The sequence below is a fragment of the Ptiloglossa arizonensis genome, chromosome 8 (assembly GCF_051014685.1).
Source record: "Ptiloglossa arizonensis isolate GNS036 chromosome 8, iyPtiAriz1_principal, whole genome shotgun sequence".
Taxonomy (NCBI): Eukaryota; Metazoa; Arthropoda; class Insecta; order Hymenoptera; family Colletidae; genus Ptiloglossa; species Ptiloglossa arizonensis.
Window position 1 is genome coordinate 18,417,686 of NC_135055.1, and position 27,510 is coordinate 18,445,195.

Sequence of the window (27,510 nt, forward strand, 5' to 3'; positions counted from 1 at the left end):
CCTCTTTGACCATCTATATAATTTCATACGATTCGACGAGCCATCTTTCGTTTCCCGTGGCGGGTAACTTCGATTTATACTTTCGAGACATGATACATTTTACATTTTTAATTGTACGCAATTCACCTTCATTTCTGTTTCTTTTATTTTATTATTATTTTCTTTTTAAACAGTGTAATTAATATGCTTTCTCTCTATAGTACTCTCAACGAAACCTTGACCCTACCTAGCGATATCGCAAGTATGTTTCAATTTTTGCAAAGAAATGTTCAACGAAATAATAATTGAAATTTTTATGAACATATCATGTAGAAAATAAAACAAGTGTAATATTTGAAAAAGTATCATTTCTTTGCATTTATTCTTAAACTTTATAAACATTTTAGTATTGTATTAGGAAAATATAATTTAAAACCCATTTTTTAGAACATACTTTACTTTTGTAAAGAATTTATGATTTACTTAAATAAAAACTCATTGACCTAATTTAATATATTTAACGTGTTTCAATGTTCACTTACAACTATTCTAATGTAATTATCAATATAATAAGAATCGTTTGTATTTCCTTAATTATTGATTTAGCACAATAAAACCACAGTGTCAAGAAAATGCATTATTTATTCAAGTATTTATAAAATAACAAATAATTTTACTTTCTTATAAAAATGTTTCAATATTGATTTCTAATACAGAACAAGGTGCATTTAGATCAAACTTTCCAATTACATCCGGGTGTAGAACGCCCATTTTTCCGATTACTTTGTCATAACATAAAATTTCTGCGCAACGACGAGGGAAGAAAGTAGGATCTGAAACAGATAATATTAAATAAAACGTAGTATATTTCCACTTCAGACTGAGTAAAAAACTTTACTAATAAAATAATTTATTGCATAATGCTTTACTATCGATTGCACGAAGGTAATACCCATTCGGGTTTTCGTCAAGGCTCCACGGTATTTCTAATACTTGTAACACTCTATCCAATAAACCATGAATTATTTCAAAACCATCTGATTTATTACAGTACACTGCGCACAAATGGCGATTATTAATCGCGCCTACATCCATAGTACTGTCTTTTAATACGATGTCAGAAATTTCAAACAACTTCTGTGGAAGTGGCATCTTTTTATTTGCTGCTAACGTTTTCAATAATCCTGGTAGTAGAGTAGTACGTGCTACCTGTAACATTACCATACAACGTAGAACATTTGACATAATTTTTTCAATGAAATTTTTGTACCTGAAATTCTAAAGTTTTTGGATTTGATATATGAACCGCCGGTATGTTTTCCAATTTATGACCTAATTTATCCGCTATATCTTCACGTGAACACTGGAAAAAAATTATCAAATTATTGATAAATGTATACAATTAATACAAATGTCGTTAAAAATTATTTACCAACGAGAAAGTCAATGCTTCTGTGAATCCAGCATATGCCAATTCCATACGTAATTGATCAGATAATTTATTAAGTGGGCACTAAGTTTTGAATGTGAAAGAAAAAAAATTATAACTGACTTTCTGTTAATGATCCCAAATTTTAAAATCAATTAATTTATTCTTACTTCTTCTGCGATCGTAAATATATTTGGTATAGTTTTCTGAATTTTGTTGTATCCATATGCTATGGCGATATCTTCATAAATGTCACATGCATGCATCACATCATGTCTAGTGGGTGGTACTTTAACGCATAATTTATTATTTTCTTTGACACAAGTTTTTAATGACATTCTAGAAAGTAGATTAGTTACTTCTTCGGCTGTTTGTTTTATGCCAATATAATTTATAGCTTTATCACAATCGATTTCTTCAGTTCGATATTTTAAGTCAGGATAACGAAATATTTGTTTATTAGGATATACAACTTCCACCGTTTCTACTGTATATTTTGTTTTACAATATTGACTAAATGCGCAAACTATAGTGTCCAACACTACTCTTGCCTATAAATTTGTAGATGGAAACTTCGAGTTAATTTTGCTTTAAATTCTATTAAACCATTATAAAAAAAAAAGAAAACACTACTTTTATATACCTTTGTAAGATCAGTTGCTGTACATTCGATGAATACATTTTTAGTACTAAGTGTGATTTTTGAATGATTTCCATTGATAATAGGTGGAAGAGATAAAATAATCCCATTGCTATCTTGTACTATAGGAAAAACTGGGCTATCTTGTATGATGTGTAAATATTGTTTTAATTGTGCATGATTCTGCAAAACATTTCTCAATGCAAAGTCTTATTTAAATTGAATTAAATTCTATTCAAAAGCACCCACAGCATATAAGTCCATAATTCCGTCTCCTGTATACTCTCTATCTTGATTAAGTGGTTTGAAACAAATGTCGGTTGGTGGTTTTGCATCGTACAAAAATGGACCCTGGATTGTATCCAAATCATGAGTACCAATGGATACCAAACTTCGTTTTCTTCCTATATTCTGATGTAATTTGTCTTGGAGGTCAATAAAACTATTATAAGAGTCTTTTGTAAATATAACATCACGTAAAATAGCTGCAACAATATGTCCTCTGACTCTCAAGCACTAAAACATGACATTTCATAAGTATTTTACTAATGAATTACATGTTGCATTACAACTATTTATTTTCATAACTAACTTCAATTTTGATACTACTTTTCATCTACCTCGCTTGTCATAGTAATTTTCTGCACACCTGTATCCGGAAGTATTGCCATAAAATGCGGTATATCTACTCTATATAAAAATATTAAAAAATGTAATAAATAGTATAATCTATTAATTTTAAGATAAATATTTACAATAACAAATATTCAATCATAGATGTAATTCAATTCTTCTTAGTATCAGAAAGATATCAAAATCATTGGTATATGTATAATTTTTGTTTCAAAAAGATAAATAGATGTTTAAATAACACAAGAATACAATGAAACAATTGTACATACTTGTTTAAGAATATGAGCAATCCAAGGGTTAAACCTTCTAAGCATAATAAATCATATCTATTTGCTGGAATATCAATTTTATATATAATTTCATCAGATGCTTCTATATTTTGGTCTAGTCCTTTCTCCTTTACTAATATTAGTTTCTCTGTTGTCTAAAAATTAAAATCTGATTAATATTGTTTTTGAGATAATATATACTAAAATGTATAAATTTTAATCTCTTGAACATGCTAGTAAATAAACATTGACAAATTCGGGAAATATTACCACTTCATCCAATTCTAGACCAAATTTGAAGCACAAATCTTGAAATTCGTCATCCGCTAAAATTACATTATCTTAAATTGAATTATGTTGCATGTGCTGTTTAAAAATGTGAATTATATAAAAATTATATACTGAATAATTGTAATTACAATATGTTTATAACTTACAATACGTTTTACCAAGAGCCTTAAACAATAAGTCACGTTTGATACTAATGGTCGGCATCTTTTATATTGTATGCTTCACACTTTTAATACAGTATGGTGAATTTGTACAGATTGTTTAGCGGTACTGCTTCGAAATATTCGAATATCTGACCATCGACTATAAAGAATGACAATAAATGAGAGAAATTGAGGTTAGAATCACATTCGCTACAACACACACATTTACATAAGCTTGAATCATTCTTTACCCTTCGAATACTTAGTTTAGGTGAAAGCAAGAAGGTTATGTACATGTGTAATCTATGTATATACTGTGGCATAAAATTGCAAGAACGTAGATAGAAATGAATACGAAAACTTTAATGTCATTCCCAGTAATTTTAACTAAATAAATAGATTTCTGTTCAAGAATTTTTTCAGAGAAGTTATGCGTATACAAATATGTTATAATAACTCATTAAATGAAATTACATGTGATATGAAAATGATGTATATTTGCACCCATACCAGTGTAAGGAAAATAAAACAAGGTTTTTTGGACCTGTTAAGAATAATATACCAATATTATTATTATTATTATTATTATTATTGTTATTATTATTATTATTATGTTCAATTATTTTACTATTACCCAATTAATCAATATGATAAAAGAACAAAGAGTAGTATTTGAACATTAGGTTTTATTTTAAGAAAGTGTAATGTTTTAACAAAATGGTCAATCTTGTTTTTCGTGTGTGTTGACGAATAACATCGGATCTGTGAACCGTATTATACTAGAGACAAGATAGTAAATTATTATTAAAAATACAGTAAAAAATTTGTTCATTGAATCAATGAACTGATCATGCTGAAACAAAAATAAAAATTTTGCAAAAATTTTATTTTTAATACCTGAAACTATGGATAATATATTATTTTCTTCAATGACAAATTAGATATTGAAAGTAGATGACAATATATATTTTTATATATATGTAACCGTAAACTTACCCATACAAATAATAAAAAAATGATAAGAGATAAAATGCAAGTTTAATCCATCCTTCCCTTTGATGAGCTGTCAAAACTTGAGCATTCATTATACTGGTAGGATCATAAAGACCTGGTTTAGACATGACAGGTCTGTGATAATACTGCCATAAATGATATACAATTAATGGAATATTAAGGAGCAATGTAAACCATTGTCCACTTAGCAGAAATAAAATGTTTATCATAATGTGCAAGCTATACTCTGGAATAACTAGCTAAAATGTAAAAATACATTAATTGAAACTTCATTTAAAATGTGTTATTATTGAACATTATGGTGATATAAAAACTTTTAGAGCCTCACCGGATTTAAAGTATTACAATGTTCAATTGGATTTTTCTGTCCAGTTTTTAATTCATCGAATGTAATAACCTGAAAAATTTAATGTTTTTAATTATAGATAATATCTTACATAAAAAACGTGAGGTTAGAAATAATTCGGATCGACTATTCGTGTATAGTTTTTGAGTAAAAAATCGTTGCTGCTTAAAAATGTCACGTACATGATGTATTGCAAAGAATATCAAAAAAGCATCTACGATTAATGCCACGATGTACGAAAAAGCGGCTAAACTGACCGCCATTCTGATTATACACAAGAATGATACCAAATGCTTCAACGCTTGTGGATTGGGTTGACACAAGGATCAAGTGTCTGATTCTGAGTAAGTATTCAGCTTACATTTTTTGTCATTGATGAAATAACGTTGTAATTACCAAGTTAAGTCACATTATCATTATGACCTTTGATCGCATATTAAATATATTAAGAATTTGATCGAGATCGTACAAATGTATTCGCGAACAATTACGAACCAATCTGTAGAAAAAACATAAACGCACCAATTGCAACGGTTCTACTTTGTACAGGATAATAGGTATCGATGTCTTATTGTCAAAATCGAATAAAGTTTACAAGTAATTCATGCACAATGTTTGAAATTTCTATGTACATAATGTAGTATGTAAATAGTATATATATTGTAGCTTTTAGCGATATTTAAATGTATTTCGGAGAAATTTTCAAAATTTTGAAAATTGTCGATTTTAGAGCTTTATAAAGTCCATTGTTAACCTTTTTTTCAATAAATTTTATATATAATTTATAATTATTAAATTAGCAAATTAATTTTTTTAGTTAATTTTTTGCAATTGTTTTAAACAAACGTAATATTTTAATAGTAGGCAAGAAACGAAAAAGTTAAGAGAAATAGAAATATAATCTTATTTGTCCTCTTTATGCAGGTTTTTTAAAAAATACAAAAATTTTTAAATCAGCTGTATGAAAATTGACTCAAGTTCATACTGCATCTGAGTATTCCAGTTTAATTGTGCTGTATTAGATAGCAGTCAGGCAGCTATACCTATTATTATTAGATTGGGTATGGGACAGATACAGTAGGATTTATAAATTATTTCTAAATGCGTATGTGTGTGCTTTAGCTGTTTCTAATCTCATTATTAATCATTTTTATTAACAATTATTATTTTTACTAACAATTATAACACTGTATCAAATCTATATTATTAGACTTATATTATCACGTTATAAATACTTAAAACATACTTGCTATACAATATTTGCTATAAAGTTTAGATTCTGTATTTGTGTTCTAGCTCTGTATTTATTTCATTATTAATCATTCGTTATCTCTAATAGACCACTGGTTATTATAGTTCATAATTATTTCCCTTTTAGGTCGTAACATATGCCTTATACTATCATAGTGTATGTCTAGTTCTTTGAAAGCATGTAATAAAAATATTGCAGTTATTACAGTTGTAAAACCACAAAAGGAACCTAAAATGTCTTCTGCACTCATATTTTCCCATTCTCTGAATAGTATAGCAGATGCAATTATTACTAATATTGTAAAGAACACATAATAAATTGGTATCACAATTGTAGTTTCAAATAAATCCAATGATCTATTCAGATAATTCATTTGTACACAGATGCAAAGTATAACACTAAATAAAAGAAACCATGTGAACCAATTTGTAAATCCATTATTAAGTCCACTAATGGTTTCGGTTAAAGCCAATCCTAGCCCCTTACAGCTCATAACAGTTAATGAACCAACAGACGAACACAAATAGATGTATACAATAATATTTTGCTTTCCATAAACAGGACCATAATGGAAAATTATTAAAAGACTAGATGTTATTATAAGTAAAACATAGATAATATATCCTGGATCCTTAACTTTGTCTAAGAGTTCATTTAATGTATTAACTTCTCCCTCTTTTGGAGCATGAATTATAAGAATTATAGAACCTAAGATACATAAAAGGCAACCAATCTGAAAGAAAGGTATTTATATATGTATCTTCTGATATATTGTATATATATGCACTATCCATTGCAAACATGTTAATCTTACCTTTCCTAATAAATTAAGTCTGTCGTTCAAGTATTTTGATGCTAATATTGCAGATATTAGAACACTGAGAGCTCCTAATGGTGTAACCAATGAAGCTGGTGCAAAAGTGTAAGCAACAAAATTAGTTGCTTCTCCTATTCCCACTTTAATGTGATCATGTAATTTTTAATAAAAATATCCTCAAATCCATTTATAGTACACAAACATTTTCTACTTACTTGAAAGAAAACCAGCCCACCACATCCATTCTTTTAAATATCCAAATCCTCCAGACGAAGCGCGTAACGCGCCACATCTTTGCAAACGAATTAACGCTTTTTTTTTTATAATAAAACTAGCACCTAAATAAATACAACAATATAGAACAATTAATATTAGTTTAAAATGTCGTTATAATGGAATTTTTTTTCTAAAAGTTTCAACCCCTAACTAACCTATGAAACCGCTGGAACTAATGGCTAATCCTAGACCTATATAAAAGTTTGTATCGTACATTTTTAAATCAACCGCAACTCCTGTCGTACTACTCATATTTGGATATCGATTACTGTTTCACAATTGCGGGTTAGTAAAAATTAATGTGCAACGTATTAATCATAAGTACAAAATATGTATTAATGGGACTGTATAATTCATAATACTGTTGATAAAAATTCTTTTATTCACATTTTATCTTTATTATCTTGAATAATTTATCAATTAAAGCGATTTTCCGAATTACAATAGTAAACAAGAAATCTTGATAGATATTCATTTCTTACTGTGTATACATTTTATAGTCGGTAAACAAACGCGCCTGCGTCGTTCGAATGATTGTTTACGCATGCTCAATCACTAAACTATAAAATACTAAGTTTTAATATTTTATTAGTTAAAGAAATACCGACGACTGATATGAAAATTTTGTTTTATTTATATACTTGAACTGTTATAAATCAAAAATGGATGTAAAGTTGAAAAAATCATTAACCAAGCAAGTTATACACAACATATAGGTTACAAATTGAATGCATAATTATCAATGATGAATTAATATGATATTGATTTTTCCAATAATATTCATATAATTAGACATAAGAAGAACATAAAATATGCTGTATAAAAGTATAAAGTAGATTACTATAAAGACAATAGATCAAATACAAAAAAATTTTATGCACTAAATTTTTATCTATGACCTTACTTATCAACAAGTAACATTTTCAATATTTTTTGACAAATTAATCTCATAGTATGAGTAGGAACTATGGATGCATATAAAATACAAAGTATATGATCTCCATATTTAACTGCATGACATTTGTGATATTCTGAACACAAATATATTTCTTTTGCACCAATAAATTTCCAACTATCACTCATTGTTTCACTTTTGGATTCAGGAGATAATATAAAAGTTTCAACAGCTTGATGATAAAAAGTTCTTAATATATCTAATCTGTGTGATCCACTGACTCTGTTTTTAGTGTATTGAGTATTTTTGCCAAGTACAAATTTCTGCACTTTATAATTTGCCAAAAGGAATCTAAACAGATGAGGGAAAAATATATTTTAATTATATTTTGTCAATAAATTTTTGTTTGCAAAATTAAGTAAATAAAATATTTTGGTATATTACCCAAGTGTTTCCGAATCTAAATTTATAGACATGGGTAAATTTCTTGGATAACACTGTTCTGCTCCATGTAAAGCATCAATGCTAGTCTTCCAACATTGTACAGCAAATCTTTCAATCTCCGATAATTCTGGATTTGGTCCACATAATGCTAGTACTTCGATATGATTGATCAATGTAACAGATACTAGTCTGAAAGCCACCTGCATTGTTTCCCATATTATATTTATATGTAGTTGTCATGTTAGATTTATTTTCTTATAACTTTTTTTAAATATATTTACATTTGGACTCTTATAAGGTAAAAATACTGGAATATCGCGCGTAGTACAAACACCTTCTGCAGTAACAGCTATTATTAGTAATTTTCTTTCAATAGGATTTAAACTCCACCATCCTTCTGTTGCGACTGCTAGGCAACCATGTATTAAAATACATCCATATATGGAATCCAAACATTCAACGTAACCTTCTAAACAAGTCTTAAATATATTATTATTTAATATACAGAAGAGTTTGTAGTTTTAAAAATTAAGATTACCTGAAGTAAATTGTTTTCATCACACATAATGCATTCTGTCATGTTAACAATATCAGTTTTTAAAGAAATTCCATCTCCAGCGTCAAGACATTGTAATAAACTATCAACAATTGGGCTACATAAGCGCATGTCTTTTTTAAGTTTTTCAATATTTTTTGTACTTTTTATTTCATCAATACCAACAAATAAAATCATAGCACCAAAAATAGCATCAAGAAATTTGTCTAAAATATATTTTGTAGTTCCACTCGCAATTACTATTAACGTAATACTTTGTTCAAATTCTTTCCACATTATAGTAGTATCAGGTAAGTCTGTATACAGAAGTTTTATGTCTTGCGATTTAAGAAACATGTGTACTCCATTTAAAGATGCTATTTTAGAAAATGTCATCTACAAATATCAGAAATAGAATTATAAGGGATATTTATATAAATTCTTATATTATGGTTCATTTTTTACTGAATAAGTATTCTTACTGTATCTCCTTCTCCTTTTTGACGAGAAAATAATGGAATTCCACCAGAAGAGGTTAAACACATAACGTGAGCTACCATGGTAATAGTGTCTTCCTTCTTCACGTGTCAAGGACCTAGTAATACATGAATTTTGATTATTATTCTTTATTCGCTATCCAAAACCATTGTTTCCTGTTACTTCCCATTATCTAAGGATAAATATTAAATATTATTCTGTTATTCTCACTAATGTGTGTACATCTGTGCCGATATATATCGACTTACGATCTTATTACAAACTGTATTATTTCACAAATTAAATTAAATAAAAATTATTTAATTTTCGGTCCATACTAGTCCCGAACATCTATTTACGTATATTTTATTACGATATGCATGTAAGATGGCAACTAATTTCTATTTATAAATAATTGAATATACATACTGCATAGTATATCAATTCACTTACAATTTGTGTTAAAAGCATGCAGACTTTTTACTGTAAAATCACAATATAATGAAATTTCAATTAAACAGTAATTACACATCTCTTATATGTATATATATATATATATATATATATATATATATATATATATATAGTCTAGCAGTATGTATAGATTGTGGGGTGTGAAAGAAAAAATATAAATGAGTATATTTTTATTGATCATGATTTATTGCACTTAAAAAATGCATACGTCATGAATCATTATTTTTAAACTGACCAAATTTTTTAAAGACAAAGAGAAACTGACAAATATACAAATTATACTAAACATTTATTATTAGAAACAAATCAGATTATTTACGATTTAATTAACTTTAACATAAAAACTACTATAAAATTTATTAAACATTTTGAATATACTTAATTTTCATGAAATAATGATAGATCGATGTTTTATATGTATTGTGCGTTTATTGATATGTATTACGCGTATCATTGCACGTTGAGGGGAATACACAGATTAAATGCATCTCTTTCTCTTCTTCAGCAAAGTTTTAGTTGTTGCGCGGCTGTAGCGCTAGATGGTATTATTTAAACTTTATAATAAATAATTCAAAGAAAAGATTATTATTTATGAAGTACACATCATTGAATGATATTTATAAAGTACTTGTAGTTTTATATATCAGAATTTATTCTCCAAATATTATGATACGTATTTCATAAAAATGTATTCATTGGATCAATAATCTATTATAATGTTAAAATATCGTGGAGTTACTGATAGTTCCTATTTTGTAATATTCATCTTGTTCAGATTATACATATCCTTACTTATTCTTAAAACATAATAATACACATTTAATGTTTAATAATTGTTCCTTGAATTGATAACATATTTTAAAATTTAAATGACGTGAAGCTACAAATTAACAGTATTGATATTTTATAATAACACATGTGAAATGTCACATATAGGTTACTTCAACCAAATTCATTTTTTAAGTGCAATGATACACATTTAATAAGTAATAATTCATTGTTTGGCTTTATAATAAATTAAAAAATTTAAACGTCGTAAAGCTATTGATAGAGTATTATTATTTTATAGCAATTCATACGACTATATAATTACATACAGGTTAGTCGCGTCAAGTTAAATGTTCAACATGATAGTGACGCTATCTAGCGTTTCAATTATACAACTGGAAACTTGTTAAGAAAGAGAAGGGGACGTGTTTGGCGTGCCATATTCCCCGCAAACGGCAGAAATATATCTGCCCGGTGGATACAAATATACATGTGTTTGTGTAGATGCATTTATGTATAAATTTCGGATTTTCAACAATTTTTTCCATCAAAACTTATTGATACAAATATAACAATCGCATTTTGGCCTCTGAAACTTTTAAAGGCAAAATCTGTAACGTACATGTGTATTAATTTAAAAAAATAATTTCTGCACTAATATAGATAATTAAATGTTACTTATAATTTGATGCAACCACAAAGTCAGTAAATATAATTCTTTTCTTTTCATCTATTCAGGATGAACTTTATTTTAATATTAAACTAATTTGATAGTGATAAACCAAGCGTGTATATATCAATAGAAAAAGTATGAGGCATATTGAAGAGTTACTTTAGTAATTTTACATTTCTAATTAGACTTCTAAAATATGTTAAACCTAAAAATCAATTTAACAAAAATAACTTAATCAATCAAATTGATTTATAATGTAAGGGTTGCAGGGAAACTGGAAGTATTGTTCTAACCGAGAGCTATTTTTATGCTCATTTTTTTTATTGTATTGCATGCTCGAATTATTATGACCATGAAATTAATAGATGTAGCAAATATTTGAGAAAAGTTTCTTAAAATTTAAAGGAGGCTTTAATTACAATCAGACAAGTTTCAATGTTGATTAAATACAGAGAATAATTTTGTTGAATAGGAGAACAGAAGCGATTGGTATAATGTTGACATCCATTTGGCACGAAGAGGCAGTTGCAAATCGCTGAAGAAATGCTTGTACAACCAATCTTTTGAATATAGCTTTTTAAAAATCATCTTCCGTCTTTCTCAACAAATGACAAACATTATTCATCGAACATACTACAACGTTAATTGCGAAGATCAATTTGTTTTTTCGCGCACGAGCTTCGTGTATGTACACCGTAAATTACGAAAAAGAGTGTCAAGTCGGTGTAGGAATGTGGCACTTCAAAATGGCTGCCAGTTACTTTAGTAATTTACGGCTGTATCTTTCTTTGTTGTTGCTGATGTAATTACGATTGTGTATCGGAATATCGCAGAATTGATTTTAAGGAAAAATAGTGGATCGAAAGTTCTACGTACACGTTACCCTCGTCACATGGGTTCTGGGTAAACGTGAGAATAGAATATGCTCTGAAGTCGTTCTCTCCCGATTGCTGCTTCGATCGAACTTATTTAAAGACATTTCTCAGCCAATGCCTTCTCGTCTGCGAAGAAAGTGTGTTACTGTAGCTTATTCTACATATAAAGGACTTTCTGGATCGATCCGTTACATATCTAACGAATAGGTTAGATTTCAGATCGATCTCAACATCATGTACAAAGATACGGAGTTTGTGAGATTACATACGAATCAGTTTTATTCTATAGTACGAGCTTCCAAATAATATATATATATATATATATATGTATATATATATGTATATATATACACACGCACATATATATATATATATATATAGATATATATATATGTACAAAATTATGGATGAACGAGCAAAACAATTTTATGCAACAGTCAAGACTTCTGGCATAACAAATAACATATTTTGGTGTTTATCGACTCACTAATATCGATATAGTTTTGTTACTGCATGTAATTACAAATATTTGGAACGGAAGTAGTATTACAATTAGCAATGCCTGTTGTTGTTCCTATATCAAATCGACGTGTTTGTCGTGTGTGGCATATTATACTACTGCTGCAATGACACTACGAAAAGTCTATGCTAAAGCTTGTTAGCATCAAACTAGTTCCGTAAGCATTGTGTTGGTATATTTATTTGACTTACGATAAAAAACTTTGTACAATATCTACTATAATTTAGTTATCTATTATAATTTAGTTAGAACGCAATACAATCATCCTTCAATAATTTCAGTAATTTTCAAGTACTATTTGGATATATTTCTGTGGCTAAAATTTAAAGTATTTTTGAAAATAACACTTTCAAGCGATATCGTATGAAGCACGATACAAATGTATCGTACAATTTTTACGACGCTATAAGAAAGCAACTTAATATTATGTTTTAGATGTATGTATGTATATATATATATATGTCACAGCCGGATTAAAGCTAGGTCTCAGAGGGCCTAGCATGGGCCACTATGAATCCACCCGCGGTTAGTAAATCGAGCACTCGTGGCTCTGGATACCATCAAAAGGCATTAGCTGAAATTCGCAATTCTTTGCTGCCTTTTGCAAATATTGGAGGAGCAGGTGAAGTAGGTTCCAGTGCTGCTAGTACTATATCTACTTTATCAACAACCAGTGGCATTAGTTCTGCCTCTGGTCTTAGCGGCCTTTCTGGTACCTCTGGTTCTACCATTGATAAATCTGATCAACGACAATTATTGACACAGTTATTAGCCATGGGTTATTCGGAGGTAAGTAATTCTGAAAATGTTTATTTATTTTGTGACAGACTTTTAACGTAAAGAAGAAAGTTTTAATGTATTTCTTAAAATTCTTAATGTGTAGGAAATTGCATTACGAGCTCTAAAGTTTGCCGGTTGGCGTTTGGATGCTGCTATAGAGTTTTTGAAACAAGCACAAGGAGAATCTCTAAATGGACTCGGTAAACTTAACACCAAGCTTATAAGGAAACCTAGTTTGGAGAGGGAGTTGAGTTTACAACGCGGTAGTCCTGCGTTGGACAGTGGAGCAGGAAGCTCAAGATCCGATAGTCCCCGTTTGACGGAACTTAGTCCGCATCCGCAATTGAGTCGACAATATTCGCCGAGCAATTTTGTAGAACGAGAACCACCTCCTCCTCCGCCACCTAGATGCAGTTCTACACCACCGCCGCCACCGCCACCTCATGCTCCATATAATCAACCGAACGTACCTACTAATATGCAGCAAATGCTCAAGCGCATGTCTCCTGCTCCAGTCGTTCCTACACGACCACCTCCCACCGCACCTGGAAATACCGGACCTATTTCGACGTCGGTTAATTTACCACAAAGAGGTACAAGTCCGGTGGCAAGTTCAAACAATAATTCAAATAGCCGTCAACCTATGATTGTTCAAAATGGTCCTCAAGTTCAACAACAACTTTCGCAACAGATGCAGGCTCTCAGCATATACCAAACGAGCAATAACAATTCTAATACTCAAGTTGAACCGCCACCCCCGTATCCCATAGTCTCTTCTTCGTCGGCTGGTCCGGTGCAACCACCATCTTATAGTGTTTCTATACAAAACAGGCAGAGCCCTACGCAGTCTCAACAAGATTATCGCAAAAGCCCATCCTCAGGGATCTATTCCGGCCCAACATCGGCTGGATCCCCGAGCCCTATTACAGTTTCCGCTATATCTCCGAGTACTCAAGCTTCTATGGCCAGACCAACACCGCTGCAAGCTTGGGGTGCGCGACAAGCCAAAACGCAGCCACCGATAATTATGCAATCTGTTAAGAGTACTCAAGTGCAGAAACCCGTCTTGCAGACCGCCATCGCACCGACTTCTCCTCAACCTATTTCGACCACTAGCAACACACCTCCGCCTCCCCCATCTTACGCATCCTCTATTCAACAAAAACAACAGCAACCGCAACAGCAGCAGCAACAACAGCAGCAGCAGCAGCAACAACAACAGCAACAACAATCGTCGCAACAACAACCACCACCTGCGTATCCACCAGTGAATAATGTTGGCACTACGTCTACGAATAACATAAATGTAGGTGTTTCGGTAGGAGTACCGACGACAGAACCGCCAAGTTACGCAACCACAATGCAAGCGTTAGCAGCGCAACGAGGTATGCATCATCCACTTCCTCCTCCTCCTTATGGGACACCTACCACCGAAGACTCGGGTGGAATTTCAACGGTAGAGAATAGCACGACTCTTAGGTCGTCTCCGGTTGCGCTGCACCCGCCATTACAAAGAAAATACTCACCCGCGGACAATTGTCAGCATCCTATAGAAACGCCACCTTTGCCTCCGGTAACATCAACTTCTGTAACTACGAGGAATAATAATAATGGTAATAACAACAACAATAGTAATGGTGGAAATAACAGCAGCAGCGGCAATAATAATAATAATAACAACAACAATCATTCACCGGATAGTAACGGTGCAAAGGGAGGAGGTAGTTCACCTTCGTCTTACAAAATTAAGCATCAATCTCCGATACCCGAGCGAAAGCATATGAGCAAAGAGAAAGAAGAAGAACGTAGGGACTGTAAAGTACGTAATTATTCCCCTCAAGCATTTAAATTTTTTATGGAACAGCACGTTGAAAATGTATTGAAATCCCACAAACAACGATTGTACCGTCGGCTTCAGTTAGAAACAGAGATGGCTAAAATAGGCCTTAGTGCAGAGGCACAATGTCAAATGAGAAAAATGTTGTCGCAAAAGGAATCAAATTACATCAGACTGAAGCGAGCGAAAATGGATAAGTCTATGTTTACGAAAATAAAGCCGATCGGGGTCGGTGCGTTCGGAGAGGTAACACTCGTTAGAAAGCTCGATACCAATCAATTTTATGCCATGAAAACTTTAAGGAAAGCAGACGTATTGAATCGCAATCAAGTTGCCCATGTTAAGGCTGAAAGAGACATACTGGCAGAGGCTGACAATGAATGGGTAGTAAAACTCTATTATTCTTTTCAAGATAAAGACAACTTGTATTTTGTAATGGATTATATACCCGGCGGTGATTTGATGTCGTTGCTGATCAAGTTCGGCATTTTCAAAGAACCATTGGCAAGATTTTATATTGCCGAGCTCACGTGTGCGGTAGAAAGTGTTCATAAGATGGGTTTTATTCACAGAGACATTAAACCAGATAATATCTTAATTGATCGAGATGGACATATAAAGTTGACAGACTTCGGATTGTGTACGGGATTTCGCTGGACTCACAACTCGAAGTATTATCAACAAAATGGTAAGAAAAGAAATAAATTAATTATTAAAGTACTAAAGAGTGCTGAAACTGCTGAATAGTGAATATACAATGAAAGCAGAACGGATAATACCAAAAATTGGTTCATGGGAGAAATAAATTTTAACATTTCATACACGTATAATGAATGAATTATACCAATTTGTTTGAATGCAGTAGATTGTACATGGTTTGCAGTGAATAAACACTCTTAATTGTCCTACTTTTTTGTATATAAAATCATGTACGTAATCTATAATATTTATATGGGTATGAAAACAATTGCACAAGATAAGCAAACTGTTAGTGTTCACAGTCAGTCAGTACATAGTAGTAGTGATTCCATTTGTGTCCATCATTTTTATAAATAATTACTTCAGAGTTTGTTTTGTCAATTTATCAATTGCATTTTATTTGTAAAATTTCTTCTCTACAATATTGATAATTATGTATAATTGCGATTAGGTAATAATTATTACTGTGAAAGCAGGTCACGGAAAACAAGATTCTATGGATCCCGCCGATGACTGGAACAACGAATGTCGTTGCATTCAGTCGAAACCATTGGAACGTAGAAGGCATAGAGAACATCAAAGGTGTTTGGCTCACTCGCTGGTTGGAACACCAAACTACATTGCGCCTGAAGTACTACAAAGGACAGGATACACTCAGTTATGCGATTGGTGGAGCGTCGGTGTAATTTTGTACGAAATGTTAGTTGGTTCTCCACCGTTCCTTGCCAATACACCTGCCGAAACACAATACAAGGTAAACCTATTTTTGCTTACGTATGGATCGAATTCTATAGGTCTTCTACAGGTCCAGTTTACGATCGTACAAATAACAAAATTTACTTAATTGAATTAACTAGTGCAGCCAAATTTTATAATACTTCGCATTGTAGGTGATTAATTGGGAGACAACTTTACATATCCCGAAGCAAGCAAACCTCTCTGCAGAAGGTATGGATCTGATATTAAAGCTTTGTGTTGGCGCGGATCGTCGGTTAGGTAAAAATGCGGACGAAGTAAAAAGTCATCCATTTTTCGCGAATATTGACTTTGAAAAAGGATTGCGTCGGCAAGTAGCCCCTCACATACCTCGGATACAGTATCCTACCGATACGAGTAACTTCGATCCCGTGGATCCCGATAAATTACGGAATTCGGAATCTTCCGATTCCAATAAGTCGGACGAGTTATTGGATAACGGTAAGCCGTTTCACGGTTTCTTTGAATTCACTTTTAGACGCTTCTTTGACGATGGTGGTGGTCCTGCGTATCCTAGTCGAATAAGTTTGGACGATAATGACAATCAAGGTCCTGTTTACGTATGACAGTAGGTTTATAAGTTTTATGCGTGTCAAAGATAAGATAATGCAATGTTTCACGTTCGATCGGAAAATGTTTGTAAATATTGTTCAAAAGAGTTTGTTCAGGATTAGAGCGTGTAGTTTGAGCGATGCGAATCGTGAAAGATTTTGTCGAATCATTGTCAAGGAACGTATACCGTACTATATTATACGAGCTGAACAGAACGGCAGTCATCGATAACACAAACCCTCGCTTTCGTTCCTTAATTTTGATAATACGATATATCGGCGGTGTACATCCGTGTGTTTCGTTATTTGTATTCTCGCGTTTTCTTTCCCAATTTTTTCCGCACCCCTCCCCATTCCATCCCACCCCGCCGCGACCACCACATATTTCATAATTGGGGAATTACCTGTCACAATCACCTTCTCAAAGATCAGATTTTTCGGACCAAACTAATCTCACAAACACGATGACAGGACAAAGTTACACTTAATCGCGGAATCCAAATTTATGGGCATTTATCGTGTGTTTATGATACAGTTTCTAGAATTTTATTGTTACAATGTGACACAATATATCTTGAGTTAAGATCTCGAGTTACGATAGCTTTTATAATTTCATGAATTGTGGTAAAGATCTACGACTTTTAAAAAAGAGTACCAATTCATTTACGGCGAGGCGTATGTAATCTCGAATACAATTATGAACGTGATGGTCGATCGAGAGATAAGAAAGTAAATGATCGATGGCTAGGCAATGTATACTCTTATGTAGTGTGTTTATCGAAGAAAAGGTATTGTGCTTGCCATTCTTATTGGAATTGGCTTTCGTGCCTATCGGAAACACGTGTTTGTATGTTTCAGCAAGTACTGTGATATTGCAAATAATTAGAATAATGTGGCTTTTAAATGTATCGGCCTTATTTAACGTCTTTTTTTACATTGAATGCTACAACATATAATAATTATTACTAAATATTAATTATTATTGTATAGATTCTTGAATGGATGTAATGTGTTCATTGCATATTTTATGCAGCTTTCAATCGTCAAGCGTTTTTTTCACTCCTTTTTTTTTAATATTTTGTAATTTTAAGAAATGTTATTGATTTACTGTCATGCCGTATATATTTTGTGTGTGTCTCTTACGTCTTCTCAGATTAATTAGGTGTAACTAAAATTAAGAAACTCTGGAAAGAGTATGAGACGAACACTTAGAAAGTTCAATTGCACAGAAAAATCGTTAATTTAATTTAAGGAAAAACACGAGTAAATAATGTAACGTCAACCAAGTAACGAACATTCAATTTATCCACATATCTTCATGAAACAGTTTCTATCATTTGTAAACGACTTCCTACTGCAAGACTTCTTAACGATAAACGTACCGAAGGAACTGATGAAATTATCGATTGCAATATTTATAATATGAATAACAAATCTGCAACCGGGAAAGCGTTTTCTTTTCACATTTCGTGTCATAAATGCATGCAACTTTATAGAACACGATAGTAACACGATATGCCGTATTACTTTTAAGGAATACTTTCGTAAGACACACGGATATTGTCTGGTTATTGTTTTTTCTTTTTTTTTTCAGTTAATTAGCTTCTATTTAAATTGTTTTCGAGTGCCGAAAAAATTTGGCAAATGAGACTTAACATCTAAAGCGATAAATTGTTTATTGTCTTTGTACATTTTTATTCTCATTGTTAAATATGTATGTACATACATTATAGGCGATCGCGCACAAGCGCAGTTAGTGAAATTGATTTGAACGACTGGCTATGAACCAGTTTATCTTTTTTAAACAACGTACAATTTGATTGTTGCATTTGATCAATTCAGTAAAAACTGAAAGACTTAATCGTTGACGTTACTCGTTTGATAGAAGAGAAAGGGTTGAACACTGCATTACTGCATCAAGAATGTATGTACCATGTACAAATTAAAGATAAATCGTTTTATTCGTACTGTTAACATGTTGACAACGAAAAGTGAAATCGTTAATTTTTAATAGTTAATTGTATCTATAGAGGATTGGCAAGAATCGATAGATATAAAACACCTTTTATGGTGTAACATTGAAACAGTAACGATCAGAAGTTAAAAAATGAATTATATTGCAAATCTACATACAATTGTATGTTTCGTTTCATATCCAAATTGTTTTAAAACTAGTTTAAATAATTACTACTAATTTGTGTGCTTTTTACATGCAGTATATACCAAAGGAAAAGTAAGTCTTTTATATAGAACGAGAAGAATGCTAGAAAGGTGATCGTCTGAACGTTACTGTATTAATAACAGATGACAAATGTTACATATATGTTTCGCATGATTTATTCGTTATTATTGCATGTAGAAGAAAAATGTATGTATTGCAAAAGAAGACAGGAAGGAAAAAAGTAAAAATGACTTAGGTTCAATTACTAATTCACTATATTTATAAATCGGCATTCTTCCTGAAAAAAAAAAAACAGATTCAATGCGTGAGAAGGAAAAGGTTTCTGCAGCACTAGGTTGTCTATAAAAATTGTAAAGGTATCGGTAGTGGAAAAGGAAGGAAAGGGGAGTAGTAATTTTGTAGTAATATGCAACGCATTTAAGTCGTATTCATACCCCATAGTGCGTAAACATCTATTCGTTTTTATTGCACAAAAATACGATCAGGCATACGGCATAGAAGATTGTTGCTTGATAAGAGAATCGAGTATTGTGTTACATCACATTCGACAAATAATGAATACCAAAGGGATTCACTCTTATTATAAAAGTAATCCTTGTATACTACAATTGCTAATCTTACTCTTTGTATACATAATTTTGCATGTGTAATTTTAGTTAATAGATGTGTGCGAGACAATGACACAAGAACACTGAGTCATGCAGTCAAGTGGATGCAATGCTAAAACAAACTTTCAGCAAGCATAAGTTGTTCTGTATCTGTGTTATAAATTGCAAACAGTCGATCGAAATGATCCGAAACATACAAAACATTATTTTGCGCGTATGTATTTGCTGCTTGATCATTAAGAAATTTGCAAGTGCTTCCTTCGGTGGATTTAATTCGTAATATATATTATAGACCAATCGAAATCAAATGATAATCTGCTTTTATACCACATACATGAATACATACAACGATACCTATTAGAATGATTCTTGTCTCTGTTAACACGTTGTGTGCCTTTACAATATCTATGTACGTGTAATCATAGAAGAAAATGAGAAACATAAAACTTTTTTTACTATAAGGCTGAACTCTTGGTACAAAAAACAAACAATACTATATTATTTGCATTAAAGAATATATATAGAACAAGAAAAGTTTTCCAAAGTTAGTAAGTGAAAACAAAAACTTATACTACACAACCATTGGCAATCAACGTGTTAAACTCAAAAATTTGATGATCGACAAGTCGATACCTCTCATTGTGTATTGAAAAAAAAATATTTTTATACCATGAAATATACATGTATATAATAATTTAGTTCTAAATGTTATCCATATATAATTATAAAATAATATCCATTGATTTAACTATGCGCTAAATTAAGCTCAGCTCGACTAATAAATTGTAGCGTTGTTGCCAACGCAAGATCTTATGTCATTGAATTATCTTACAGATTATATCTATTGCAATTACAATATAATATACAGATCTGTTAACCCACATGTCAAAGGAAAGTGATTTTGAATTATATAGTTGTACATTTTGTAACATCCTTTTCTGCTTTGTAATTATGTTATGAAAGTAAGAGGAAAGGCGTATTAGTTTTGTAAGACGGTATAATATATTAAACTTTGTATATATTTTCGATAATTATTCTAAATTAAAATTATGTTTAATGCTTACATGTTTTGAATTATTATTTTTCAGATTTCTACAAATCAAACTACTTCACCTTCTGACATTTTTAACATTAAATTTTCAAAATATAATTAAAAAATTGTACATTTTCATAATGTCTATTTAGAAGCTATTATAAATATAAAATGATCAAGATTATAAAGAAAATAAGTATAGTAAAGTTATGATATATTATTAAAACTTGTTTTCAAATTTATTACTTAAAGATTATCGATTGAGTCGTAAAATTTTAATAAATAGAAACTGCAATTAAAGAAGTGAAAATAATTGCAATTAACGAAGCTATATTCTCCGTTAATTAAACATCAATTCTGATTGAGTAAAAAAAGCTTTAATTCTACAAAATTTTTAAACTGCCGCGCATATTATGGATTACTATCGGTAACTTTACATCTAAAACGAAGTAAAATAAAAGTACTTTATAGAAGTACACACGCCAAAAAATTCAAGTCATGAGTAGAAGTGACACATTTTTTATTTTAAATTAATAATGTTAAAGAATCTTAATAATTTTAATTCAAAATCCTTATCAAATGTTTTCCGATTGGTAGGGGAATGTTTTTTGTGACGATTTATGTAACTAAACTCATGCTTATTGCTTCGAAGTTATCTTACACGTTTCTGCATATCTTTCGTTTGCTTTATTTTAGAAAATCAATTTGTTAGGAAAAGAGAAGAGTCTGAAAGTAGAAAACCCATCAAAATGAATCGTATTAAGAAACTCCTATCGAGCAAAGAGACTCGTGATTATTTAACGAGGCAAGCCACATAAGATTTGTATAGATTTACATGCTCACGTGTACATGCATGCGATTTTCTTAATCAATATACTATATGTATTACATTCGAAATATGATTTGAATATATGAAAAGCGTTTTTTTGTTTTAGCACACATTTTTGGGGACCAGTTGCTAATTGGGGTATTCCGATTGCTGCTATTGCTGATATACGAAATGATCCGAAGTACATCAGTGGAAAAATGACATTTGGTTAGTTTTTCGATTTTAATATTTCAATTGATAAATGTTTAAATTTTTCTTACATAAATTAAGTATGTAATATGTACAGGATTTTTAAAATATTACAATATCGAATAATTATATCTTTTATTCATGTGCACATAGTATTACAGACACGTGCATGTGCGCTTCATTATTTCGTGTACTCGGAAATTCCATAAAAAAGCTATAATCCAATTAAATAAATGTATTTTCAACAATTGTGTGTCCCGATATATTACATATTACATTTATATTTTTATTGGAGATAAAACGTTACACTGTCATTAAATTGTAAATTGCATTAATAGAACTTTAAAGTATATACAGTATACTGTGTTAATATGTTCAAATCAATGAGGATTGCATAAGCCAACAAAAAACCTAACAACATTTATAAGCTGTTATATTAATTTTTTTCAGCCTTGTGCCTGTACTCAGCAATGTTCATGCGATTTTCACTCAAGGTTGAGCCACGAAATTTGCTTCTCTTTGCCTGCCATTTTGTTAATGAAGGTGCACAATTGACTCAAGGTTTTAGATTTATTAAATATCACTTTACACATAAGAAAGAAGAATAATAGTTGAGAATATTTATGGATCCTTAAAGTTAGAAATAATTGCAATTATTTGTCAATGTTATTTCCTTTAATGTACATTATTGTAATCTACTATTATTTATAAATTCATTTTAGGAATAATCTTAGTTACTTTTAGAATGAAATACAAATGTAAATATAATAAATTGTTCCTTTCTTTCAAGTACAAATTTAAAAACAAAAGAAAAGAAGTACCAGGCGTTAATGACTCCTATATGTTTTAAATATATGATACATACATATATAATGATACATAAATTAATGAATTATCACTGAACAGTATTACTTACATAATATTAGTTTACTATATAATGTTTATTTCTTCAAAAAATTCTAATTTTACTTTTATATTTGTTTATAAGTTCAGTGATACGTATAATTCCATCTTGTTAAAATTTAATATCAACAAGAATTGACTAAAAGCTAATTGTAATGTTTTAATCTTGAAAATTATTTTTAACTGATTCAATGATTGAGCAAAAATAGTGAAATACATGGGATAATATAAAACAAATTGACGTGATTGTATATACAATATATTATCAAAATATAAAATGTATAAAACATTTGAAAATGACACAAGTTGAAACATGACAATGTATGTCACGATATAATTTTTCAGTGATTCTGTTCACTTACAGTTGCATACATTTCAATTAAACATACAATCTACGCGTATGTATGTATTTATTTTTTACATTTATGACTTATCTATTCCACTAAAGCGCCTTAAAATGACTATAATCTTTCAGTGTATAAAATACAGTATTTAAAATATCATTGGACGGATTGTACTACTGCTAATACACATAAATTTACAAAACTTGAAGTCTTCGATCATCGGACGGCATAATGGTAAATCGAATTTACTATAATATCACTGCAATTGGTTATTTACTTCTAATCAGATAATAAAACATCGATGCGAGTAATAATACCCAGCTAATTTCGGCCGATGAAGCACCAGCTAATCGACACTTAAACATATCATATCTGCAAAACAAATATCAATTGAATTACATTCTAACCCATGTTGCGGTTGTGCAATTACTTACTATACAATAACTACTGATTTATATATTTAATTACCTAGTTTCTTGATCGTTAATTAGATTATTGAATTCAGCCTCTACTAATTGACCATCGTAATATGTAATTAAATCTTCAAATGGATATTCGAAACCTTGTTTGCATTCGCATTTGTACCCGCCTGTTTCAAAACCTCGGCCAAGAATAGGTACGCACTATAAACAAAAAATATTATTATTAAAAACAGATAATTAAGATGCAAAAATATTAATTTGGATAGAATCTAATATCTTACGTATGACGTTTTCTTATCGCACTTGTGGGTACCCTTAAACGCATTTGGTGCGTAGAACAAATCGTCACATTGGTTAATATCAAGCTGAAGCAGGTCCATAGTAACAGCTACAACACCTCTGTAAGAATTTTAATATAAAATGTGATCTTGCTTTTCTTCTTTCTTTGTAATAAAACTGGTTCTCACATTCGATTTCTCATGCACATACTACAACTTTATTCAATTGTGTGTGTGTGGACAGAAATACTTACTTAAATTCCAGTTTCTCTTTCAAGCTGTCCCAGCCGAAAAATGGGGATGCATAGGTAATTACCCATTTCTCCATCTTACCGTTACAATCAAAATATGGAGTTGTCCAGTGACCATGATTCAGGTTTGCTGCCCTGTACAGACGAACGCGTGTTCCCACACATTAAAATAAATCCTATTTGGGAGATCAAATTCCTCTTGCTCCTCAATCCCATAAATGTAATCTCTTTATACTTTAATTGAATGTTATAGATTCTTTATAGCAACTTCATTATTGTAATGCAATATTTGTAAGCAAAATTTCCGCTGAAATTGTAGTTGTGCAATACTGGTGTTTTTATAGTTTACACTCTTACCTGTAAGAATTCGGATAATGTTCGTATTTTTTTAAATGTTCTCCTGTTTCATTGTATCTAATTTTTATTTTCATATAATATTTCTCCAACTCGTCGAAGTTTGTTGCCCATCTTTGTTTCAATATTTGAAAATAATTCCTTTTAGTGTATACTTCATCTGAAAACATATCCAAGGTACAATTATATTTTGACGAAAAGTACGAGAATTTCAAAAATGATATCTATATTACCTGTGTTATTGAGCCTGGCTAAATCTTCAACTTTAAATTTTCGGGTATTTAGTTGAGTTTTATACGCATATGGAGCAAAGAATGTTCTATTTGTGAATTTATTACGATCCCAGAATGTTCCAGCAGACCATATCTTAGTATCTCCAAGAACTAGTGCTAGAGTTTCCCCAATCATTTGATCTTCGGTAAGTGACCTGTCTGCCACTCTTTTACCTGAATAAACTTCGTGAGAATCAGAAATTTGTAAAAAAACACTAATAAAATTGGCTAGTCGAGTCGCCATTTTTGCTTCGTTTTCAAAGAATTCTTTAGCAGCAAAACCTATATCTCCGCGCAATGTTAATTCTTCTTGTGTGTAACTGTAATTTTAGATATTGAATTTTGTAATTTCTACATTTTAATATTTGCCTCTAAATTTTACTTAAGGAACAAAACTTTATATTTACTTTTTGCATGTTTTAGAATTTACATTCAAGATAAATTTAAGGGCTTGGTCTATATTCATTTTCTCAGACCTCAGAGCTTCTGGTCCAACAGAATAATTTCTATAATGATAAAACTGCTCAAGATATCTTTCTCTAACATATGGTGTTGCTTTTTCCCACTGTACAGGCGTCTTTTGAATCCCTGAAAAATAAAATACATCCACTGTGCAAGATAATAGAAAGGAACAGTAGAAACAAGACACTTACATCCTATTCTAGAACAATCAAACCCATTATAATATTGTTCTTGAGTCGCCCTTTCTACAATTTCTCCAAGATACGGACGTCGTACCACAGTTGGTAGCCTAAAACCTGGCTTACATCTACATTGATATCCTCCTCTTCGAAAACCCCAGCCTTGTAATGGTTCACACTGCATACATAACACAAATTGAAATTGACAAAAATAAACTCTAGAGTATAAAATATCATAATTTCTTTTATATTTAATACCTCTGTAGTTTCTGTTTTACATCTAGCAGTATTTGCAAATCTATTTGGTTTGCTATTTCCTTTCCCTTTAGGACACTGATTTATGTCTATTCTTTCAAAATCCATTTCTATTACAGATACAGCAGTATATCTGAAATAAAGAGAAACAATTTAAAAGATAATTCAAATGAGTAATATCAAATGTAGCAATAGATGAAAAACATACGTCGGATATTCTACGTGTCTGAATCCTGTATGTCTTGGATAAATATCTGCAATAGGTACAACTGCTGCAACGAGCCACTTATTTGATCTACCACAGTCGAAATATGGTCTGGTCCATTTTACTGGTCCAGGATATTCATCCGCTCCTGTATGAAATGACACGACAATTAAATATTGAACTCTTTGTTTTAATTGATCACTTTTAGTACAATACCTGGTGGTCCATGAAATGTAAATGTTTCATTAGTATTATTAGAATATCGAATTTCAACCTGGTAAGTGGTTTTAGTGTCGTGTCTCTTTTCAACATTATCTGGCAACCATTTTTTATACCTGAATTCATAAAACTAACATGTACAAATGCATAAATAATTGAAAAGATTATTTAAATGTTGACTGAATGTTTAATTACCATTCATTTATCCGATGATAATCCGTTGTATAATCTTCGCTGAGACTACTGCTTGCAAAAGCACCAAGATCTAGTACTGTAAATGTGTTTCTTGTAGATATTCTTTCCAAATGTATTGGATCGTTAAAATCATCTGCTCTGAATGTTCGTGGAGCAAATCTAGGCATGGTTTTATTAAAAAATCCCCTATAGGATGGGGAATAAGACATGTTTGGAGAGAAGTATATAGCAGAAGCATTTATATATGGATTTGCGGAAACATCGGCAACTGTTGACAAAAAATAATACATCATGCCTGGATCATAAGTGTCGTTGATAGCTGGACGTATAAATCGCGATTGTAAAATGTAACTCCAAAAGAAAGATCTGCTAAGTGCCATATTATGAAGATGCAACAATGCAGTTCTATTCGGAAACACGGGATTAATGTTAATGTCTTTGATGTCGGGTAAATGAGAGACCGTGTCCTCTGGTAAATAAAGGTCTCCAACATGTTGTATAGGACAATTTTCTGCACTAATTTTATCCATTCTTAGACGAATTTCGTCGAAAGCATCTCTGGCTTGCCATTCATATTGCCCGACAACGCCCAAACAACAAAGGCACACGATCACCGCCACGTATTTTTTTAAATCGGTAAATTCCATTTTTTGGTCGGATGGAATCATTAGTTACGTTTTAGACATTTGTATCATTATTTCACTGATTCATCAGGAGATGAGAAAGAGAAAATATTAGAAAAAAGGAAAGAAAAATGTAATCTTTCTTTGTACGACGTTCATTCACAACCCACGCCAGACTGGCGCATCGACAAACGAGTAAACACACCCAATCCACACGAATCGTGCTGTACGTTCGTGCTATTTCGTAAATCCTACATGTTGCTTGAGCTATGACGTCATCGATTCTATACCGAGTTAGACTTAACTTTTGCCGTAGAAACCAAACTCCCAATAG

At 31.1% G+C, this 27,510-nt stretch overlaps 7 protein-coding genes and 1 long non-coding RNA gene across 16 annotated transcripts; 3 read left to right on the forward strand and 5 right to left on the reverse strand.

Moving 5' to 3' along the window:
- Positions 1-603: 603 nt before the first annotated feature.
- On the reverse strand, positions 604-3,794 carry Beta-phers (phenylalanine--tRNA ligase beta subunit). 4 transcript variants are annotated; one of them, XM_076318185.1, is made up of 12 exons: positions 3,608-3,784; positions 3,388-3,544; positions 3,221-3,276; positions 2,951-3,105; positions 2,669-2,738; positions 2,298-2,564; positions 2,052-2,231; positions 1,579-1,959; positions 1,412-1,492; positions 1,250-1,342; positions 909-1,188; positions 604-812 (listed from the first exon to the last, which is right to left on the reverse strand). In XM_076318185.1, exons 2-12 carry the CDS (start codon positions 3,443-3,445, stop codon positions 661-663), a joined length of 1,773 nt encoding a protein of 590 aa, XP_076174300.1. In that variant the 5' UTR covers positions 3,446-3,544; positions 3,608-3,784; the 3' UTR covers positions 604-660. The 4 variants fall into 4 exon arrangements, with proteins under 4 accessions (XP_076174300.1, XP_076174299.1, XP_076174301.1 ...); XM_076318184.1 differs by having other exon boundaries at positions 3,388-3,783; XM_076318186.1 differs by lacking the exon at positions 1,412-1,492 and having other exon boundaries at positions 3,388-3,794.
- Positions 3,795-4,050: 256 nt separating this feature from the next.
- Cni (protein cornichon) lies at positions 4,051-5,253 on the reverse strand. 2 transcript variants are annotated; one of them, XM_076318193.1, is made up of 4 exons: positions 5,106-5,253; positions 4,727-4,795; positions 4,381-4,637; positions 4,051-4,237 (listed from the first exon to the last, which is right to left on the reverse strand). In XM_076318193.1, the coding sequence occupies exons 1-4, from the start codon at positions 5,115-5,117 to the stop codon at positions 4,213-4,215; spliced, it is 363 nt and encodes a 120-aa protein (XP_076174308.1). In that variant the 5' UTR covers positions 5,118-5,253; the 3' UTR covers positions 4,051-4,212. The 2 variants fall into 2 exon arrangements, with proteins under 2 accessions (XP_076174308.1, XP_076174307.1); XM_076318192.1 differs by lacking the exon at positions 5,106-5,253 and adding an exon at positions 4,927-5,089.
- Positions 4,797-7,032, forward strand: LOC143150140 (uncharacterized). Its single transcript, XR_012992963.1, has 3 exons — positions 4,797-5,088; positions 6,558-6,740; positions 6,864-7,032. It is a non-coding gene; the product is annotated as an uncharacterized LOC143150140 (long non-coding RNA).
- On the reverse strand, positions 5,855-7,560 carry Spict (magnesium transporter spict). The gene is made up of 4 exons (XM_076318191.1): positions 7,245-7,560; positions 7,029-7,151; positions 6,811-6,953; positions 5,855-6,729 (listed from the first exon to the last, which is right to left on the reverse strand). The coding sequence occupies exons 1-4, from the start codon at positions 7,339-7,341 to the stop codon at positions 6,064-6,066; spliced, it is 1,029 nt and encodes a 342-aa protein (XP_076174306.1). The 5' UTR covers positions 7,342-7,560; the 3' UTR covers positions 5,855-6,063.
- Positions 7,561-7,861: 301 nt separating this feature from the next.
- Positions 7,862-9,959, reverse strand: Fy (fuzzy planar cell polarity protein-like protein). Of its 3 annotated transcripts, none has more exons than XM_076318190.1 (6): positions 9,894-9,959; positions 9,446-9,558; positions 8,967-9,359; positions 8,710-8,907; positions 8,429-8,628; positions 7,862-8,335 (listed from the first exon to the last, which is right to left on the reverse strand). In XM_076318190.1, the coding sequence occupies exons 2-6, from the start codon at positions 9,521-9,523 to the stop codon at positions 7,990-7,992; spliced, it is 1,215 nt and encodes a 404-aa protein (XP_076174305.1). In that variant the 5' UTR covers positions 9,524-9,558; positions 9,894-9,959; the 3' UTR covers positions 7,862-7,989. The 3 variants fall into 3 exon arrangements, with proteins under 3 accessions (XP_076174305.1, XP_076174304.1, XP_076174303.1); XM_076318189.1 differs by having other exon boundaries at positions 9,446-9,633; positions 9,894-9,909; XM_076318188.1 differs by lacking the exon at positions 9,894-9,959 and adding an exon at positions 9,710-9,827 and having other exon boundaries at positions 9,446-9,633.
- A 2,673-nt stretch (positions 9,960-12,632) lies between these two features.
- Wts (serine/threonine-protein kinase warts) lies at positions 12,633-21,226 on the forward strand. Of its 3 annotated transcripts, none has more exons than XM_076318181.1 (5): positions 12,633-12,907; positions 13,186-13,539; positions 13,634-16,055; positions 16,543-16,820; positions 16,957-21,226. In XM_076318181.1, exons 2-5 carry the CDS (start codon positions 13,261-13,263, stop codon positions 17,386-17,388), a joined length of 3,411 nt encoding a protein of 1,136 aa, XP_076174296.1. In that variant the 5' UTR covers positions 12,633-12,907; positions 13,186-13,260; the 3' UTR covers positions 17,389-21,226. The 3 variants fall into 3 exon arrangements, with proteins under 3 accessions (XP_076174296.1, XP_076174298.1, XP_076174295.1); XM_076318183.1 differs by having other exon boundaries at positions 13,219-13,539; XM_076318180.1 differs by having other exon boundaries at positions 12,633-13,539.
- Positions 21,227-21,807: 581 nt separating this feature from the next.
- On the forward strand, positions 21,808-23,017 carry Mpc1 (mitochondrial pyruvate carrier). The gene is made up of 3 exons (XM_076318174.1): positions 21,808-22,001; positions 22,132-22,232; positions 22,665-23,017. Exons 1-3 carry the CDS (start codon positions 21,946-21,948, stop codon positions 22,820-22,822), a joined length of 315 nt encoding a protein of 104 aa, XP_076174289.1. The 5' UTR covers positions 21,808-21,945; the 3' UTR covers positions 22,823-23,017.
- A 343-nt stretch (positions 23,018-23,360) lies between these two features.
- LOC143149933 (uncharacterized) lies at positions 23,361-27,396 on the reverse strand. Its single transcript, XM_076317814.1, has 12 exons — positions 26,554-27,396; positions 26,356-26,474; positions 26,143-26,287; positions 25,938-26,067; positions 25,692-25,857; positions 25,446-25,626; positions 25,000-25,358; positions 24,770-24,926; positions 24,416-24,547; positions 24,165-24,282; positions 23,930-24,084; positions 23,361-23,833 (listed from the first exon to the last, which is right to left on the reverse strand). The coding sequence occupies exons 1-12, from the start codon at positions 27,219-27,221 to the stop codon at positions 23,731-23,733; spliced, it is 2,433 nt and encodes an 810-aa protein (XP_076173929.1). The 5' UTR covers positions 27,222-27,396; the 3' UTR covers positions 23,361-23,730.
- Between the last annotated feature and the right edge of the window lie 114 nt (positions 27,397-27,510).

Coding starts and splice junctions, on each gene's coding strand:
- Fy (XM_076318190.1), bottom strand. CDS start 9,523: ATGGTAGCTCACGTTATGTGTTTAACCTCTTCTGGTGGAATTCCATTA. Junction 9,360..9,445: donor AAAAAGGAGAAGGAGATACA/GTAAGAATACTT, acceptor TGATATTTGTAG/ATGACATTTTCTAAAATAGC. Junction 8,908..8,966: donor ATGAAAACAATTTACTTCAG/GTAATCTTAATT, acceptor AATATATTTAAG/ACTTGTTTAGAAGGTTACGT.
- LOC143149933 (XM_076317814.1), bottom strand. CDS start 27,221: ATGATTCCATCCGACCAAAAAATGGAATTTACCGATTTAAAAAAATAC. Junction 25,359..25,445: donor AATTCTAAAACATGCAAAAA/GTAAATATAAAG, acceptor CTAAAATTACAG/TTACACACAAGAAGAATTAA. Junction 24,927..24,999: donor AGCCAGGCTCAATAACACAG/GTAATATAGATA, acceptor ATATGTTTTCAG/ATGAAGTATACACTAAAAGG.
- Cni (XM_076318192.1), bottom strand. CDS start 5,007: ATGGCGGTCAGTTTAGCCGCTTTTTCGTACATCGTGGCATTAATCGTA. Junction 4,796..4,926: donor TATTCTTTGCAATACATCAT/GTACGTGACATT, acceptor TAAATTTTTCAG/GTTATTACATTCGATGAATT. Junction 4,638..4,726: donor ATTGTAATACTTTAAATCCG/GTGAGGCTCTAA, acceptor TTTACATTTTAG/CTAGTTATTCCAGAGTATAG.
- Wts (XM_076318180.1), top strand. CDS start 13,261: ATGAATCCACCCGCGGTTAGTAAATCGAGCACTCGTGGCTCTGGATAC. Junction 13,540..13,633: donor TAGCCATGGGTTATTCGGAG/GTAAGTAATTCT, acceptor CTTAATGTGTAG/GAAATTGCATTACGAGCTCT. Junction 16,821..16,956: donor CTGCCGAAACACAATACAAG/GTAAACCTATTT, acceptor TTCGCATTGTAG/GTGATTAATTGGGAGACAAC.
- Beta-phers (XM_076318185.1), bottom strand. CDS start 3,445: ATGCCGACCATTAGTATCAAACGTGACTTATTGTTTAAGGCTCTTGGT. Junction 2,565..2,668: donor AAATTACTATGACAAGCGAG/GTAGATGAAAAG, acceptor GTCATGTTTTAG/TGCTTGAGAGTCAGAGGACA. Junction 813..908: donor TTACCTTCGTGCAATCGATA/GTAAAGCATTAT, acceptor TATCTGTTTCAG/ATCCTACTTTCTTCCCTCGT.
- Spict (XM_076318191.1), bottom strand. CDS start 7,341: ATGAGTAGTACGACAGGAGTTGCGGTTGATTTAAAAATGTACGATACA. Junction 6,954..7,028: donor GTGGGCTGGTTTTCTTTCAA/GTAAGTAGAAAA, acceptor ATCACATTAAAG/TGGGAATAGGAGAAGCAACT. Junction 6,730..6,810: donor GACTTAATTTATTAGGAAAG/GTAAGATTAACA, acceptor CCTTTCTTTCAG/ATTGGTTGCCTTTTATGTAT.
- Mpc1 (XM_076318174.1), top strand. CDS start 21,946: ATGAATCGTATTAAGAAACTCCTATCGAGCAAAGAGACTCGTGATTAT. Junction 22,002..22,131: donor ACTCGTGATTATTTAACGAG/GCAAGCCACATA, acceptor TTTTTGTTTTAG/CACACATTTTTGGGGACCAG. Junction 22,233..22,664: donor CAGTGGAAAAATGACATTTG/GTTAGTTTTTCG, acceptor AATTTTTTTCAG/CCTTGTGCCTGTACTCAGCA.